We start from the raw sequence: 19459 nt of genomic DNA, 5'->3' as shown, positions 1-19459 counted from the left end.
AAGAAATACAACTAATGAAAACAAATAACCTTTACAGAATTATACTAAATGAAAATGTCACAATACAAACTATCACTATCTATCTCAATAAAAGAAATAAAGAAAAACTAAGCCAGGAAAAATAGGCTTTTAGCTTTGTACCTAAATAGAGAAGCTCGGGCAATCCACATAAAGGACTTCTTTGACATTCTCCTGATAAAAGCAGTTAAAAACCTTACAGAGTTGTCTATAAGAACAAACAATTAAAAACAACCTAAAAGTTTAACATTGTAGGAACATCCAAAATTATGGTACATAAACAGAATGAATACAGTCATTTATAATAATTAAGAAAACAAACATCTTATTCTACATTTTTTAAAAAAAGAACACAAATTCAGTTGATTACAACCAATAAAAATACTTATACATTTGGTCAAGAACTAAAAAAGTCAACTGTAAAAATTCAAACAGCTGTTGTTACTGTGGTCAATTATGAGTGACTCTTTAATATCTTACTTTCTTTAACATTGTTGCCAATAAAGAAAATTTTTTAAAAAAGAACCACCCTTGACAGGGGTTGTCTCACTGATTTCTTTGCCGTAATTTGGCTGCATTCAATCTGTCCTTTTCAGATAAGGACTATGATAAACCAGTCCATAGTAACATCTTCAAACTTTCCTTTTTGCTGCTAAATAATGGTCCCATGCCTCCCCGGCCCATACACAAACACCTTCTACCCCACCCTTTCACCCCCCATAGTTAGTAACATTCATTTTACCAAGCACTGGTCAAGCTAATACTTCCACTTATACCACTCTCTTTCTCTCAGAGCACTTTCTAATAAGCTTATGGGTTCCCTCCAAGTAATGACCACGGACACAAGGACTAGTGAAGTGACCAGTATATAAAAAGAGAGAGAAATCTGGGTCTACATTTATCAGATTTTTGGAATGGTGTCTGTTGGGGTCTACATTAAGGAGGTAACATTTTTATAAAATTCAGGCATAATGAATGTCTGAAAATAATTTATCAACTCCTAAAATGTCATTTGACTTCATAATACATATTTAAATAACCAAATCTTTTGCACATCTAGCAACAGAAGGGACACCATTTCTACATCCTGAAGCAAAGCTTTTTAATAACAGGCCTAAAGAGAGCAATCATGACTTCTGTCTCCTAACACACACATTACCTGTCCCAATCATGAACTGACTGCACCTAATCACAGCTTTTAAAAGGTAAAAATCTACCTAAATTACATAAACAGTAAGTATTACTTACTTCCGTTTTTTGGCTTTAACAGGTTCATCTTCATTCATTTCTTCCATTAATTCTTGTTCTTCTTTAACTATAAGAAAATTTAATTAAACTATCAGAATAAAAATAAGCAAGCAGGGGCTTCCCTGGTGGCGCAGTGGTTGAGAGTCCACCTGCCGATGCAGGGGATACGGGTTCGTGCCCTGGTCCGGGAGGATCCCATATGCCACGGAGCGGCTGGGCCCGTGAGCCATGGCCACTGAGTCTGCGTGTCCGGAGCCTGTGCTCCGCAACGGGAGAGGCCATAGCAGTGAGAGGCCCACATGCCGCAAAAAATAAAATAAAATAAAATCAGTAAGCAAAAATTTAAATATTTAGGTATGAATCCTTCCACTAACCACTACTGGAACACTGGTGTTAGCAGCATTTTTTTAAAGCTGCAACTTATAGTTCACTCACTTGCGCTCATAGAGAACTGCCACTTTTGGATGGACAGCATTGTCGGGGTTGGGTGCCCTGGCAAAAAAAAAAACATTTCAAATATTATGAATAGTATATGCACATGGTACACAATCTTTTCTTTTAAAAAATTACTGTTTATATATCTATCTCATAACACTTCTTTATAAAACATTAAACAAAGCATGATAATTCTAAACCTCCTCTATTCATCTTCCCTTTACATTAAATCTTTGATTCATTTTGAAATCTTTATTAACACATGTATTTATCAAATAAATGAATCAAATCCTTGTATCTTCTGCACCGGGTAGATGAAGTTTCACTAATTTGGAAATCACTAGTAAGCAGAAAATGTTAGTACCACGTATACATAATCTACGAAGATTTCTCAATTATTATTAAATGACATACCAGGATTTGTTTCAATTGAATTATTAAATGATTCATTTATCATGCTTCTATACTACACAAGGGGGTTCTTTAAAAACACAACCATATCAATACAATGGCAAATTACCAATAAAACACATGCAATAAAAATATGTACAAATATTTCTATTTATTATATATCATATATACTGAAATGCTATCTGAACATAAAGTAGGTTAAAAGATTATCTCTTAATAAGGTGCAGGAGTCTCCCTAGTCTCAGGAATAAGGCTTACCTTCCCTATATTTCATCAAGTTTAAAAGACCTTTGCATTTTTATTTTACAAAACTTTAGTAAACTTTATTTTAAAAATACTCTGTACAGTTTGATTATTTCAAAATATATATTACTAATCACAAAAGGTGCTAAAAGGCTCACTGAGGAGCATTTTAATAAGCATGGAGCAAGCATGAGCAGTACCTACATATCTTGGACTGACAACCCTGAAAAGGACAAGAAGTTAAAAAAATATATATAATATTTTACAAAACATAATTTTACCCAAATTCTCTATTTTTTAAATTATTGAACTCAACCTAGAAGAGCAGTCTATTTTCCATTTCTCAAATATTCCTTTTCTTATATTCCTTGAAAACAGAGAGGATTTCTAAGTTGCCTCACATTTTCCATAAAAATATTAAAAGAATATTAAAATTAGAGGGTAACTCCTAATTTAAAACTTACTTAGTTTCTTCACTTCTTCCATTCCTTTTTTATGAGGGGGCTCCTGAATAATTTTGTCAACATCCGCCCTTCCAATCAGATCATCAGGTCGGTCCCACATAGAAAGACGGGTGGTAGGATTATAAAAGAAGACCCTCTCATCACCAGTCCAAACAACACACCTATGAATTGATTCAAACATTATTTTCTTATGTTATGGAACATTATTTTATAGTTAGGTCTTTTACTACCATCCAACCAAAAGGGGAGGTGGTGGTGGGGAAGGACACACTAATATTATTAGTTACTTATAGAGAGCAAAATATGATTTTTAGAACAGAACAGAGCTGACTGGCTATGGGTAAAATAGCAGCTCAACATACTTATGGAGAAAACCAGGAAAAGCAAAGCAATTTGTGATCAGAATTTAGAGTGCTCAGGAACTTAAGTCTGGCACACTCAATTTTAACCTATCACAAAAGATGAATTTACTAGCGAAAAATAATGCTATTAAGCAGTTCTGAAGCTGAAGAACAGACCATGGCACCCTACGTATTACATAATACTTCTTAATGTTTCTTACCAAACCAGATTACAAACTCAAATGCAATCATTTATGAAGGCTTTAATATCTGACTATATCAAATATTAAAAAAGAAAGAGAAGTCCCTATCGTGTATGGCACTGTAGCCCACTACAGCCCACTGTTCCTATTAATTACAACTAGAAACTCAGCAACAACATAGAAAAGACAAGTACATGAGAACTCTGTAAGGTTTTTTTAAAAAAATAAACAGACATATGGAGTCAAAATTTAGAGAAGCAAGGGTATAAATTTCCCCTCCTCTCTCAAACCTCTGCCCTGAGGTGGCCCCTAGTTGCACAGTGATAGTAGCACAGGCAGCTAAAACTCTAAGAGAAACCAGGTCTTTATGACCAGGTAATCAAAAGTTAATCCACAGCTGCCATCAAGGTGACCTAGATGTTGAAATTATCAAACAAAGCTTCTATTGTTGAAATAATCAAAGACTTTACAGCAGCAGTTAGAAAAACAAAAACAAAGATAAGCAAAAACTTGAAATGAATGAAGACAGAAGTTCTCAGCAGAGAAACTGAAAAAAAAGAATGAGGAGTGTCTCAGAAACCTATGGGACTATATCAAAATGCCTAACAGACACGTCTTTCGGATCCCAGAAGAAGAGACTATTGGGGCAGAAAAAATTTGAAGACAAAATGGCTCCCAAAAATCTCCAAATTTGGTAAAAGACATAAATACTAAGGAAGCTCAGTGAACCCCAAACAGGATAAACTTCCAGAAAATCATTTTTAGACACACATAATCAAACAGGTGAAAATCAAATAGAAAAATCCTTGATAGCAGCTAAGAAAAATATGGCACAAAACAAACAGGGAAACAAGTCCAATGATCATGAATTAATTACCAGAAATCAGAGGCAAAAATACAGTAAAACAACATCCTTAAAGCCCTGGAAAAAGGAAATGCAAACCTAGAACTCCATATACAGCAAAAATATCCTTCAGGAACAAGGGAAAAGACATTCCCCAATGAAGGGAAACTAAGAGATTTCATCTCCATCAGAATTGCCCTATAAGAAAGTTTTTCTGAAAGGAAATGATTCCTCAAAAAAAAAAAAAAAACAACCCCTGGATCTTTAGTAATGAAGGGAAAACAACAGAAATGGTAAATATCAAAGATATTTTTTCCTCTTAAGTTCTTCAAAATATGTATGAAAAATTACTCAAAACGAACCTATATGGTAGCAAGGTTTCCATATTTTATGTGAAGTGGTACAATAATAACTCTAAGTAGGCTATAATGGTTAGGTATGTATACTGTAATCCCTAGAACAACAAAAGTTAATGCAAAGAGATATCACCAGAAAGCCAACAGATAAATTATTAAATGGAATGTTGGAAAATGCTCAAATAATTCAAATGCAAGTAGTAAAGGGGGAACAGAGGAACAAAAATAAAGAAGACAGAAAAAATAATAGATCTAAATCCAACCAAAAGTTACATTCATGTGGTTGTTCTTTCTGTTTATTTTTCTCAGCCTTCTCAAATGTTTCTTCTTGTTCTTGACTATGTACCAAGCAGAGCCTGTTCACCTTTTTACTATTTCTAATGTGGCTTTAATTTCTATTATTATATTCTGTTATTTCTGATTTCATATTTCTCTTTCATTTATTTCATGAATTGCATCAGAATTGACAGTGAATAAAAACACAAGACACTACTATAAGCTGTCTTAAGAGACAAACTTTAAACATAAAATCATAGAAAGGGTGAAAGTAAATGGATGGAAAAAGATGCACACAACATTAAGGCAGGCATGGCTATTTTAATAACAGATGAAGACAAAGGGTATTATGAGATAAATAGGGTCATTTCATAATGATAAAAAAAAGACAATCAGGAACACATAACAACTGTAAAATGTATATAAGCCTATTTACAGAGCTTAAAAATAGATGAAGAACGGACCAATTAGAGAGGAATACGCAATCCCACTATTGTAAAAGATTAATAGAACTCTCTCTCAACAACTGACAAACCAAACCCCAAAACTAAGAGTACTAAAGGCCATCTGCTGAACAATAAAAAAAAAAGACAGTGAATTTTAAAGTATCAAAACCAAAGAAAATGCATTCTTTGACCACAATTAAATCAGTAACAGTGAAATATCTAGAAAAACCCCAAATTAAGGAAATGAAATGACAGACTTCTAAATAATACATGAGTCAAAGACAAAATCAAAAAGTAAATTTCATAATAGTAAGAACTGAATGGTAACGAAAATACAACATATCAAAATCTGTAGACTGGTGCTAAAGTAGTGCTTAAAAGGAAACTATGTTAAGCTTTAAATGATTATATTAGAAAAGAACTAATACTAATGACCTAAGAGGACATCATAAGAAGCTAGAAAAAGCATAAAGTAAACCCAAAGTAATTACAAAAAAGGAAATAAGAGCGGGAAAAGGGGGGAGGGGCCCAACCACCCCAAAGCTGGTGGTCTTTACGAAAGACCACAAAATTGGCAAACCTCTGGTTTGACTGATCCAAAAAAAAGAACACATCACCACTATGTGGAAAGAAAAAGGCGTTATCACCACAGATCATAGACATTAAAGGATATTAAGAGAATAATTAAGAACAAAGACATTTAAAGGATATTAAGAGGGGACTTCCCTGATAGTCCAGTGGTAAAGAATCTGCCTTCCAATTCAGGGGACACAAGATGGATCCCTGGTCGGGGAACTAAGATCCCACATGCTGTGGGGCAACTGAGCCTGCATGGTGCAACTACAGAGAGAAAACCTGCTAGCCACAACTAGAGAGAAGCCCATGTGCCACAAGGAAGACCCAATGCAGCCAAAAGAAAAAATAAAGAAAATATTTTAAAAAATAAAGGATATTAAGAGAATAACTAGAACAAATTCAATCTAGATAAAATAAGCAAATTTCTTGAAAAACTTACCAAAGCTGACAGAAGAAACAACAAAAATAACTGAATAGTCCTATAACTATTAAAGAAGTTTAATTTGTTATCAAAAACCTTCCCCTCCAAAAAAATTCTGATCCCAGATGGTTTACTTGTTAATTCTATAAAACCTTAAGGAAAAAGTACTATCATCTTATAAACTTTCAGTAAACAGAGGAATGGAAATCACCAATCACCACCCAACTCATTTTTATGAAACCAGCATAAGCCTAATACCAAAACCTAACAAAAACATTACAAAAGAAACTTACAGATCCATATCCCACAGGAGTATAGATGCAAACATACTTAATCAAACATTAGCAAATCAAATCCAACAATATACTAAAAAGATTAATCTACCATGACAAGGTTTATTCCAGAAATGCAAAGCTAGTTTAACATTCAAAACTCAGTGTAATTCACCATATTAAAAGAATGAAGGAGAAAAACTCATTTTGAAAGATGCAGATTTATGATAAAAACAGTAGCAAATTAAAAAAGAAACCATATAGCTAGTATTATATCTGATGTAAAAGACTGAATTTTCGGAATTCCCTGGTGGTGCAGTGGTTAAGAATCCGCCTGCCAATATGCAGGAGACATGGGTTTGAACCCTGGTCCGGGAAGATCCCACATGTCACGGAGCAACTAAGCCCGTGTGCCGCAACTACTGAGCCTGTGCTCTGGAGCTCGCGAGCCACAACTACTGAGCCCGTGTACCACAACTACTGAAGCCCACGAGCCTAGAGCCCATGCTCTGCAGCAAGAGAAGCCACTGCAATGAGAATCACGTGCACCACAATGAAGAGTAGCCCCGCTCACCGCAACTAGAGAAAGCTCACGTGCAGCAACGAAGACCCAACACAGCCAAAAATAAATAAATTTATATTAAAATAAAATTTAAAAAAAGATTGAATTTTCTCATTCTACATGGTGAATAAGGCAGGGATGTTCACCTCTTTTATTTAGCATTGCTCTGATATGATAGTCCTAGCAATAAGAAGAGAAAAATAAGTGGCATTAAAGATCAGAGAATAAGAAATAAATGTGCTACCATCTGCAGGTGATACGATTATTTATGTAGAAAATCCCAGAGAATCTACAAAACAGTAATAAATGCATTTAGCAAGAGTCAAGTCTACAAAATTAATATATGAAACCATATCACATATAAATTTTATATTTTTATGAGGTCAAATTTATTTATCTTTTTATTTACAGCTTCTAGGTTGTGCCTTAGGAAGCACCCCATTCCTTCTCCAAACATGCAACTACATGGTCCTAGTGTTTTTACAGTCCATCTGAATACACGAAAGATAACCACTTGTCCAAATTATCTTCCAAGTTCTGTCGATGAAGGAATGTACTATCAGTGTAACCTTAATTCCCTAATTTATTTTCTATTTCTTATAAGATGGGTAAGTGCTAACTCTAAGTTAAACAAATTGTTCAGCTAAGCAAGTATGCTACTTCATTTGGATAATCACACTTTATTAGTTTATTTTTTTGATATCTTTACATGTTGCTCTTCAAATTATTATTCCTTTAGAGATAAGAAGCTAAATGTAAAAAACATGAAGTTCCATGTTTTCCTTAACTATACTAGAATTCTTTTCCTGGTATTTCAGAGCATCAATCTGACTTTTTGTTGTTGTTGTTTTAAGAATAAAGAGAGGTCAAAATTAGAAGCATTTTATATTTCCTAGATCAGTAAGCTTTAGTTTCTGGTTCTAAGAGAGTTTTTAATGTTTTGACAAAAATTTTTAAGGTCATTGAGAACTGTAACTTTTTCCATTGCTTACTAAGATTGCATCACAAAGATTTAGCCTGCCATAAATTTTTTACAGTCCCGTACAAAGTGCAAATTGAGGGCTGCCTGTATTTGCCATGTTTTATTTGTCTGTAATCTGTGTTGGGTTTTAACTTATGAAAAATTTATCTTTGAACTTATAGTATTTAAACTTTTGTATTTACCTGTAGTGGCACAGGGACTTTATTTTTATTTATATATACATTTATATCAATCAACTGCTGCTTTTCTAGAGTTTCTTTTGTTTCCATAGTTTTTTACCCCCAATATTATGAAAAAATTGAAACATACAGAAATAACGAAAGAATGTTTCTAGAACAATGAATACTAGATACTGACCACCTAGATTTTACATTTAACATTTTATCATATATGCTTTATCACTTATCTATCCTTCCATCAATGCATCTGCCAGTCTTACTTTTCTTGATACATTAAAAAATGCAGATTATCAGTACACTTCACCCCTAATCACTTTAACATGCATATTATTAGCACAGGGTAGTTTTGCGACACAAGAATTCTTTGTCCATAGTTTTTCTATTAATGCTGAAATGTCCTGACAGCTTCTCACTCCACATTTACCGCTAATACCATTGGAGCTGTATTAGCACACCTAGGTATTTTGAAGCCAACGTGAGTTAGTAGAATAGCACCTCCACCTCAAAGTAGTTATTGCTATTAATATGGATCAAACAGTGTTTCAGAAATTGGTATTGAAAATTTAGGCTTAGTTTTTTCCCAATAAAGTTAAACATCTAACAAGATCGCTTAAGTGTCTCAGGATGGTTCTAATGGAAATTCTTGAAGAGGATTCTGCACTGAATAATTGGATGAAAATGTATTACACTCACCCGCCCCAACTCCTGCCTTTAAATTAATTATAAAGAAAGATCAAAACTAGAAGTATTTTGTATTCCCTAGGATCAGTAGGCCCTAGTTTTTGGTTGGATTCCATGACAAAAATAATTTCCACAAAAGATTTCACCTAGCAATAATGACTTCGATATTCATCTATGTTGTTGAGTGCATCTATAGTTGTTCCTTTTTATTGCTGAGTAGCATGCCACAATTTGTTTATCCATACACCTGTTGATGCACATTTGGGGTGTTTCTAGTTTTCTATTTTTCCACTCCTAGATACTTGCTTATTTGTAATAGCCAAAAATTGGAAACAGCCCAAATAAATTACAAATAAAACTGTTACGAACATTCCTGTAAAAGTATAGACATATGTTTTTGTTTCTCTCGAATAAATAGAAGTGGAATGGCTGAATTATTTATTATATATTCTTCCTAGGAAACTGCCCAACTGCTCTGCAAAGTGGTCCTACCATTTTGAAATTCCCATCAGCAGTGTATGAGAGTTTCAGCTGCTCACCATCCTCTAAAACATTTGGCATGCCCAGTTTTCAAAACTTTTAGCCATTCTAATAGGTGTGGTTTTTTGTGGGGTTTTTTGCAGTACGCGGGTCTCTCACTGTTGTGGCCTCTCCCGTTGCGGAGCACAGGCTCTGGACGCGCAGGCTCAGCGGCCACAGCTCACGGGCCCAGCCGCTCCACAGCACGTGGGATCTTCCCAGACCGGGGCATGAACCCGTGTCCCCTGCATCGGCAGGTGGACTCTCAACCACTGTGCCACCAGGGAAGCCCATAGGTGTGGTTTTAATTTACATTTCTCTGAGTACTAATGACAAGGAGCTTCCTTCACACGTACTGCTTGTAAAGTACATGTTCATGTCTTTTGACTACTTTTTTGTTGGATTGTTTTCCATATTATTGAGGTGTGCGAGTTCTTTATGTCAGCGTTAAAAGCAGTATACATACAAAGCTCCCACATACCAATAAGAAAAAGACAAGTCCATAAAAAGATGAGCAAAAACTGCAAAGAGGCAATGCACAGCCAACAGACATAAAATAGGTTCAATTATACCAACATTCTGGAAACATACAAGATTTCTTTTCTTATCAGGATACTAAAGATTTAAAAGGAATATCCCTACACTGGTGAGAGTGAGAGAAAACTGGTACGCTCAGGCTGTTGCTGGGAATATTAACTGGTACACCCCCTTCTTCCCACAAAAAAAACCCTTTCTGAGGTCTATTTAGCAATATTCACCAAAATTTTAAATAGCTTTATCACTTGATTCAACAATTTCACTTCTAGAAATAAATCCAACAGAAATACTTGCATGTGTTCACAAAGAAATATGTATGTATAACGGATGCCCTAAACAGCAACTTTCGTAATGCCAGGGCAAAACAAACAAAAAAACACAAACAATACAAAAACAGAAGACCACCTAATCACCCATTTGTAGGCAAATTACCTATTTTCATACAACAGAAAACTATGCTATCACAAATAGATTTACATGTACTAAAATTGCAAAATGTCTAGGACATATTTACTAAAAAATTCAGAAATAATATACTTTCTAAAGACACTGTAATGTGAATGTATAACACACACACATCTCCACACACATGTGCATAAAACACAATATAGCAAAAGGTGCAGAAAGCATATGTACCAAACTTTTACTAACGAGGAAGGGCTTGGTGACAGTGGAATTCTGTAATTTTTTACTTCATATAATTCCTTTATATTGTATGCTTTCTTTTGTATGCTTTCATCTAATATCATATCAGATCAATGAGAAAATAACAAAGCAAAGTACAGGAATTATAGATATAAAGCGTAAGAGAAAAAGTAAGAGATTTAGCATAAGTACAAGATACTCAACAAGCAAGTTACAAATGTTCCAGAAAGGGGAAAAGAAAGATGAAAAAAGGCATTACTTAAACAAATTCCAAAAGAAAATTTTAATAATCTGAGAAAAGACCCAAGTCTGAAAACTGGTAACGTCCACAAACTCCAGACTGGTAGGGTTTGGAGCTGGTTACCGGCTTTTCATGTACAATTCTCAGAGAAACCACAATCTAGAAATACATTCTTTTTTTTTGTGGTACGCGGGCCTCTCATCATTGTGGCCTCTCCTGTTGTGGAGCACAGGCTCCAGACGCGCAGGCTCAGCAGCCATGGCTCACGGGCCCAGCCGCTCCGCGGCATGTGGGATCTTCCCGGACTGGGGCACGAACCCGTATCCCCTGCATCGGCAGGCGGACTCTCAACCACTGCGCCACCAGGGAAGTCCAAAAATTGCATTCTTTTAAACAAATTGTTTTCATAACTTTGATTCTAGAACTGGGTAAATATTTTGCACAATTATTTTTGAAAGGGAACCTGTGTACCAAGTTGGTAGAATAACTACATAAAAAACAACTATTCCAGGGCTTCCCTGGTGGCGCAGTGGTTGAGAGTCCGCCTGCCAATGCAGGGGATGCGGGTTCGTGCCCCGGTCCGGGAGGATTCCGCATGCCGCGGAGCGGCTGGGCCCGTGAGCCACGGCTGCTGAGCCTGCGCGTCCGGAGCCTGTGCTCCGCAACGGGAGAGGCCACAGCAGTGAGAGGCCCGCGTACCGCAAAAAACAAAAAAAACAAAACAAAAAAAAACAACTATTCCAAAATGCTTTTAAAACACAATGATTTGACTATACATCCCTAGAGTAATATAACCTAAACATAAAAATAACTGGAAAAAAAAAGCTTAAACTGTCTTCAGTAATCACACTGTTGGTGATAGTACTGGTCTTGCCTGTGAGAAAAGCAAATGAATAATTATGTTGCTATCACTCAAAGATGGTTTTCAGAAGAAAAGGAGGTACTGAATTAAGATAGATGATGAGAGTCAGTAAAAATCTTGTAGTAGACTTGAACTGCAAGTAATGGTGTGAACTTAAGATGTATCTTTAAACAAATGTATCTTCCACCTCTGTCTACCAAAGAGGTCTAAAAATAATGACTAATTCAGTAGTAACAACTATCCCTAGATCCCACATGGTGTAAAAATGCCACTTCTCACAAAAAGAAACCAGGGCTCCTTGGAAAATGGCTGAATCTAGGTCTGAAATAGGAAATATATGAGATAAAGATCACACATGAATCCGGCACATCTCTGTAACTGCCTGCTAACTTGCAGGAAATTCAGGAATGGAGGATTCTATTAAAGAGTACCATGAGAATGCAATAATAAAATCCAGACTGTGGGACTCTACAGAACACACACATTTATTTTTTTCAATATAAAAACAAGGAGGAAAAAGCAAGGAAAACAAGTTGGAGGGGAATCTGTAGATTATAACACTTAAGAAACAAGCCAACTCATTGCCATGTGTAGACTGTACACGGATTAAATAAGTTAGAATAGGAACAGGAGAGAAAACCCTCATGTGGGGAGAGGAAGAAAAGGGAAAACCAAACATAAGAAGAAAAGAAAAAAAAATAGACTATTCAATGCTAAGATAAAAAGACATAATTTTACAAAGTTCTGTAAACATAATCACATATGAGGAGATATATACAAAAGCAATTTTAAAACATTTTAAACAATAAAAAAGTAGATTCAGGATCTTAGTGGTTCAAATCTATAATTTTAAACAATAAATATTAATGGAGAGTTCCATGAAGGGAGGAAGACACTGCAGCAGTTGAATTTTGAGCACCCAAAATACAATGAACAAGAACCAAAAAATATTCAGTAGATAGAAACAGGTATTTGAGGACTTCCCTGGTGGCGCAGTGGTTAAGAATCCACCTGCCAATGCAGGGGACATGGGTTCAAGCCCTGGTCCGGGAAGATCCCACATGCCGCAGAGACACTAAGCCCGTGCGTCACAACTACTCAGCCTGCGCTCTAGAGCCCGCAAGCCACAACTGCTGAGCCCATGTGCCACAACTACTGAAGCCTGCAAGCCTAGAGCCTGTGCTCAGCAACAAGAGAAGCCACCGCAATGAGAGGCCCACACACCGCAGCGAAGAGTGGCCCCTGCTCACCACAACTAGAGAGAAAGCCCATGCACAGCAAAGAAGACCCAACGCAGCCAAAATAAATAAATAAATAAGCAAACAGGTATTTCACACATGCTTTTTTAAAGTACTTTTTCTTCCTATTGGATAATAATGTAATAATCAAGCATGGCAATCAAACCGCTTAAGTCAAGTACATACCATGGAGTACCAGGAATAGGAGTAGTAGCCACTGGTTTTGCCTTCTGGGCAGCCTTTTCTTCCTCAGTCATCTCCTCTTCTTTGGGCTCCTATGGGAAATGATATTACTCCCATTAAATTAATATTACAAAACTATACCTGAATATCCCACAAATACAAGAAAGATTGCAAATACCTTAAAGTACAACCAACATAAGGTGTGTTGCTAGCATACAGAGGAGAGACTCTGAGTCAGAATTTCTAAATAAGTTCTCAATCCTCGCCCCCTAGACAGAGCCGAATTGCACAACAGTAGACCCGATCAGCAGCAGGTCCTATCTTACAGACTCACTAACCATCTGTTTAAGAGTAGAAATAAGGAGAAGGGTATAGAAGATGACAGGAGACCACTTCATCTAAGATTGTTTCTTTTTTCTGCGAAATTCCTTACTGATAAGACAAGACTACCATTGGTCCCTCATTGAATAAAAAAAGCTTCCAAAAAGCAGAGCTCTTTTAGTGCTGTACAGAGATTATTCCATGCCACGAGAGGACAAATAAAATACAACGATCATTCCCCAATATGAAGTTGTACTTCTAATTATAACATGTACCAGTCTGTAAGTCAGGAGGGGACATCAGCTCTGGTCCAAGGTCCTTTCTTTCTAAGGGGGTCTTGGTTTAGTATAAGAAGTAATTTAATGAAACTTTCAAAGGAAAAACTGAATTAGAAATTTCAAAGAACCCTAAAATTGCAGAGGTCAGATTTTCAGCAATTATCTAAAACTACAGCAAATGGGTTTCCCTGGTGGCACAGTTAAGAATCCGCCTGCCACTGCAGGGGACTCAGGTTCGAGCCCTGGTCCGGGAAGATCTCACATGCTGCGGAGCAACTAAGCCCATGTGCCACAACTACTGAGCCTGCGCTCTAGAGCCCGCGAGCCACAACTACTGACCATGCATGCTGCAACTACTGAAGCCTGTGCACCTAGGGCCCGTGCTCCGGAACAATAGAAGCCACTGCAATGAGAAGCCTGCGCACCGCAATGAAGAGTAGCTGCCACTCGCCTCAACTAGAGAAAGCCTGCGCACAGCAAAGAAGACCAAATGCAGCCAAAAATAAAATAAATTTGTAAAAAATAAAACTACAGCAAATGGATTTTCAGTTACAAGTAAACTGTACCCAACAATCAATGGTGGCTCCCAGGTAAACAGGTAACGGCCCTTTACCTCTTTTATCTCCTTTATTGGCTCTTCTTTAGGATCCTCCTCCTCCGTTTCCATTGGCAGAGGTTCTTCAGAAGGTTCTTTAATTGGCTCTTTAATCTTCTCCTCTAATTTTTCTATTAAAAATTGAGATAACATCACACAGTGGTTCTGAAGTAACTTCTGATGAACTTTCAGAGACTAGGCAGTTAAGATATTCCATTTCTAGTTATTAACCACAAAAATAAAATGTTCTTCCTTGTAATATCATTGATTTGCATCTAATATAATGTTCAACTTCAAATACCTTGCTATACCAATCAGGAAACTGTCAGTAGAAAAGAACTACTGATTTCAGAGGGACATAAAGTCGTTCAGGTCATTCATATATCATTTGTAGCAATCATTCATTTTGCTGAAAGTGATAACATACTAAAAAACACAAACAGGGACTTGTGAAATAGAAAATTATGAGTCCTCTTCCTCCAAGATTCCAACAGCCTAAAGTTTTTCTTCAGAACACATACAATAAACACATTCCTTCCTGACCATTACTATCAATCTCAATAAGGATAACGATAATTATTCAGTAGAATAATTATGCAATTCCTGACCAGAGTAAAAAATATATATTAGTGTGTACATATAATTTAACTTCTCCAGATGGTAAAGTGATGGACAAACATGTAAGTAGAAGAACTGGCTTTTTAAATGAATACATATTTAACAATTCAGAGGAAATAAATAATCCAACACTATGTAACTAAAAAATCCCTCAAACGTTTTAAAAAAGGAATTAACTCAGAATTTCAAATAGCATTTCTATTTATACTATGTCCCACCAAGTCATTAAAACTATACCTTTTTCCTTTAGCTCTTGGGGTTTTTCCCAGGTTGATTCTAATGTTCTATTATTATAATAATATGTCTTCCCATCTGCTGTTTTATATTCAGTCCACTCAGAAACTGCTGTTGCTCCAGCTAAGGTAGCAGGTGAAGCTGCAATAGCAACCTGGGGGTGTATCATGGGTACAATAGGAGGGGCCATTCCTGGCAATACACCTAGAAGAAAAAGAATAAAAAAATTAGATCCAAGTATCAAATTGTGATATAAAATAAAACTTTGAAATATGAGCTAAATCTTTCTACTAAACATTAATAATGAATGAGCCAGTTGAAACAAAAAAAATCATATAAATTATGATTTAATTACTTAAATCTATATCCCTGGTTTACTTCTAATGCCTAAATTCAATTAGATTCAGAAATTGAACCCAAGAAGTACCTTAAGAACAGTCAGAAATTTGGGTCACACCTATAAGTGAAATCTTAATAAAATATAACATAATAAATTATAAAAATAATGGTACATTCTCTACTTATTAATAGAAATATATTTTTATAAAGAATTTCCTGGGCTTCCCTGGTGGCGCAGTGGTTAGGAATCCGCCTGCCAATGCAGGGGACACGGGTTCGATCCCTGGTCTGGGAGGACCCCACATGCCGAGGAGCAGCTGGGCCCATGCGCCGCAACTACTGAGCCCGCATGCCACAAATGCTGAGGCCCGTGTGCCTGGAGCCTGTGCTCCGCAAGGAAGGGCCCGCCACGGTGAGAAGCCCGTGCACTGCAGCGAAAGAGGGGCCCCCGCTCGTGCAACTAGAGAAAGCCTGTGCACAGCAACAAAGACCCAGCACAGCCAAAAATAAATAAATAAAATTTATTTGAAAAAAAAAAAGAATTTCCTCAAATTCTAATGAAATCAAGGCAACAAGCACATTTACTAAGCATATTTCCTGAGGCAAAATTGTTTTCTTGTTCTAAGGTACCTAAAAAGGATATGAATAAAATTCTATTTTAAGGTAAATGATTGAAAAAATAAATAAGTAAAAATAAAGTAAATGACTGAGTTTACTATCAAATCAACTTTAATATACTAAGTGATTAAGTGAGATATCCCTGTAAACTCTTTGACAGTTTATTCTTTTCCGGAAAGAGAGCAATGTTTCTTTTTTTTTTTTTTAAAAGATAAGCCAAGATCTATATTTTTCACCAGACAACTAAACAAGCTGGTATTATAAATAATCAAAAACGTGAATCAAAATTGAAAAAAAAAAAACTCAAATCCTATACCAGAATTTAAGTTTCAGGTAGATAACTTCAGTAACTTTAAAATGCAAATTTATACTATACACACAAATATTCACACACATATACTCACTAGCATGCAAGCATAATCACATCACTTTACACATGGAAATGATTTTTTTATATTTAACTTAAAAACACACGTCAAAAAATAAAATTAAATGTTATGAATATGAGAATGAAGTTGTTTACACTTATTACAAAAATTAAGATATAAAGTGATTTGACCTTATTTGCTTTTGTGAACCAACGAAGCTAATACTACAGGCAATTGGGAAAATTAAGTGTTGGCCAAATATGACAACTGCATTTATACTGCTCATTAAAAAGAAAAATATAAAAAAATCCACTCACTTGGGCAAAATAAATAAATAAAAGGATAAACAACAACATTCACTACCATGCCAACTTACAGACAAAACAAACTAAGATGGTTTTAAAAATTACCGGTCTTGGTGGTAGCGACTGTCTTTACATACGGGCAGCTGACTATTTGCATCATTGCTACACCTGTAAAATGGATAAGCAAGCATACGTTGGAAAGCTGCCATTGTATGTCGGCTACCACTGGGATTCAGGGAAATAATTTACCACTACAATTTAGAATGTTATTTCCAATGAAAAAGACCAAGGATGGAGTAGAATTTCTTTTTGTTTGACATTTTGTGGGAAGTGGTGCCAAATTCAATGATAACTAATTCTAAATTATAGCATCAATTACCTTTTTATCAAACCAGCTGATAATATTTGAAGGAGTCTCAAGAGTTTAAATTCAACAAAGGAAAGCCCCTTCATTACGTATGCATAACAAGTTTTCATGTGGGACATTTTCCCACAGGACATCAAACCCATGCTGCTTAAGACACCAGTGAAAGGCAGACGCAGCATGACACTAACAAGACACTTTCTCTGTGCTGCTGCTAAGTGGGAACTACATGCAAAAGCAGAGGCATGGAGCATAACCATGCAGAAGTAGAAAAAGAGTAAGATAGGACAAAGAGGGGTGGGAGGAAAAGGAAGAAAATAAAGTATAAAACAGATCCCAATATACCACTGCAAATAATACTTTAAATAAAAGGGCAAAGATGAAGAGGAGGGTAGCATTCAACTGACAAAATATCCATGTGTAGTGCCTGCTGTATGGAATGCCACGGGCTTGGAACACTGTGGGGGCAGGCTAACAAATTAAGAAGAAGACAGCCCCTTTAGTATCATTAATGACTACCTGGGCTGATTACTTTAGAAACCTCAATCGTTTAAGCCAGCTAAAGGAGAAGCACTCGTATTAAAGAATGGAAATTACGTACAGTTCTTAGAAGAATGAAGACTCATCATGATGCATTACAATGGTGATAAAAAGGGAATGAAACGAAAAGCTGGAAAACTAAGACTGATTAATTGAGGAAAATCAAAATTAAGAGTTTTTTAAAACTTTTAAAGGAAAAGGCTGAAGGCAAAGGGTTGGGAAGTTAAATTTTATTTTCTATTTGTTTTGGCTAAAAAAAAACACTAAACCTATTTTGGTACCGATAAAAATTAAAAGTAATAAATTCTTTTCCCCACTAAAGTACATAAAAATAAATTTTTCCTAATTCAGAGACAAAAATTAAATTAAACCCCTGCATTTGTAAATAACATACCTATGTTCACGCGCACACACACACAAAATACTGCCAATTTTTGAAAAGTGCCTTAATTTCTTAATTACTATTTTAAATAAAAATATTAAAGCTAAACTTTCTATTAACAATGAAACTAAAACGCACTAGATCAAAAAAGTATGCTGAATAAAGTTTATGTATAGTTTTATTTTCCATAATGTTTAAAGAAAGCAATGGAAAAATTCATTTGATTAAGGAAGTTACAGCATATATTAGGTTTAAATTAGTATAAATACTGCTATCTGCAGGATCACTGAGCCTACTAAGTCAGCACTAGAAATTCAATTCTTAGACTCTGAACTTTACTCTCAAAGACTGTTCTCCAAAACCATCTCCTAATAAGTAATTTCAACTATACAACTTAAACAAAAGAAAGTCAAATATACTCATATTCAGGCCTAACTGCCATTGCTAAATATCAGCTGGGCCAACACAGAACTCTTGTATTTGACTATCAACATTATAGGCCATAATAAAAGGACATATTTGTTTCTTCTCATGTTAAAAAGACCAACTTAAGGTTTTCTAAGGGTGACTATATGCATATCATGAAGACTCACAAAATAACCAAACATCTAAATTTTTAACCTTCTTTTAAAAAGGAGCATTTGTTCAATTTTCCTACAACTCTACCCTCAAATTATATTCTACCAGGAAATTAGAAAATTCCATTTAGTATTCTGGATAATCCCGATGTCACTGACCATAAGCTTCTTAAAATTCCAAATAAGATTTTACAGACTAAGAAGTAGAAATCCTGTAATCCTAATCCAATTCACTATCCCCAACTCCACCTCTTACTCCTATATTTTACCTAACTCTTCCACTCCTTTTCTTCATCTTCACTATCCCTTCTTTAATCATCCTCATTAGCACCATACATTGCTATTTCAGATAGAATATAAGGCTCCAAGATAAATTACATCCAAATTCCTCCTGCTTTACCTTACTGTTGAATTGATATAAAAAAGGAAAAACAGAGATAGATGGCATTATACATAAAACCAAAGATTTGGGGAGGAGAAAAACAAGTCTTCTTTTCCATTCTTTTTTTTTTTTTTTACTAAAGTACCTTAGATGACTGAATTAAAAGGGGAAATGAGAAAATGAACGAATTCTAAGATGCCTTACTATATAAAACAAATATTACTTTCTATAAAACATTACTTCCCTCTCCAAAGAAATCTCTGGTATCTTGCATAAAATTTTACAGATTATCTAACTCAGGTTCTCTTCCAACTGACCTACAAACTATTATTAGTGGCTCCCATTTATTAAATG

The 19459-nt window shown here is 35.5% G+C and overlaps 1 protein-coding gene across 15 annotated transcripts in view; it reads right to left on the bottom strand.

Moving 5' to 3' along the window:
- Positions 1 to 19459, bottom strand: part of TCERG1 (transcription elongation regulator 1) — a 60240-nt gene that overhangs the window by 24096 nt on the left and 16685 nt on the right. For 6 of the 15 annotated variants that reach the window (XR_004525908.2, XM_033853366.2, XM_033853367.2 and 3 more), the window contains 8 exons: positions 16965 to 17027; positions 15233 to 15433; positions 14396 to 14508; positions 13187 to 13275; positions 2820 to 2980; positions 1702 to 1758; positions 1267 to 1333; positions 142 to 192 (listed from right to left, as the gene is read on the bottom strand). Coding sequence is in view for 14 of the 15 variants with exons in the window: in XM_033853366.2 (XP_033709257.1) it covers positions 142 to 192; positions 1267 to 1333; positions 1702 to 1758; positions 2820 to 2980; positions 13187 to 13275; positions 14396 to 14508; positions 15233 to 15433; positions 16965 to 17027 (802 nt within the window). In the remaining variant the exon portion in view is untranslated. The remainder of the gene's footprint in view (positions 1 to 141; positions 193 to 1266; positions 1334 to 1701; positions 1759 to 2819; positions 2981 to 13186; positions 13276 to 14395; positions 14509 to 15232; positions 15434 to 16964; positions 17028 to 19459) is intronic. The other 9 variants (XM_073802662.1, XM_073802663.1, XM_004323261.4 and 6 more) reach the window with 3 other exon arrangements.

The sequence above is a fragment of the Tursiops truncatus genome, chromosome 3 (genome assembly GCF_011762595.2).
Source record: "Tursiops truncatus isolate mTurTru1 chromosome 3, mTurTru1.mat.Y, whole genome shotgun sequence".
Lineage (NCBI taxonomy): Eukaryota > Metazoa > Chordata > Mammalia > Artiodactyla > Delphinidae > Tursiops > Tursiops truncatus.
The sequence above is the reverse complement of the archived record's forward strand: the minus strand, read 5'-3'. Positions and strand labels throughout refer to the sequence as shown.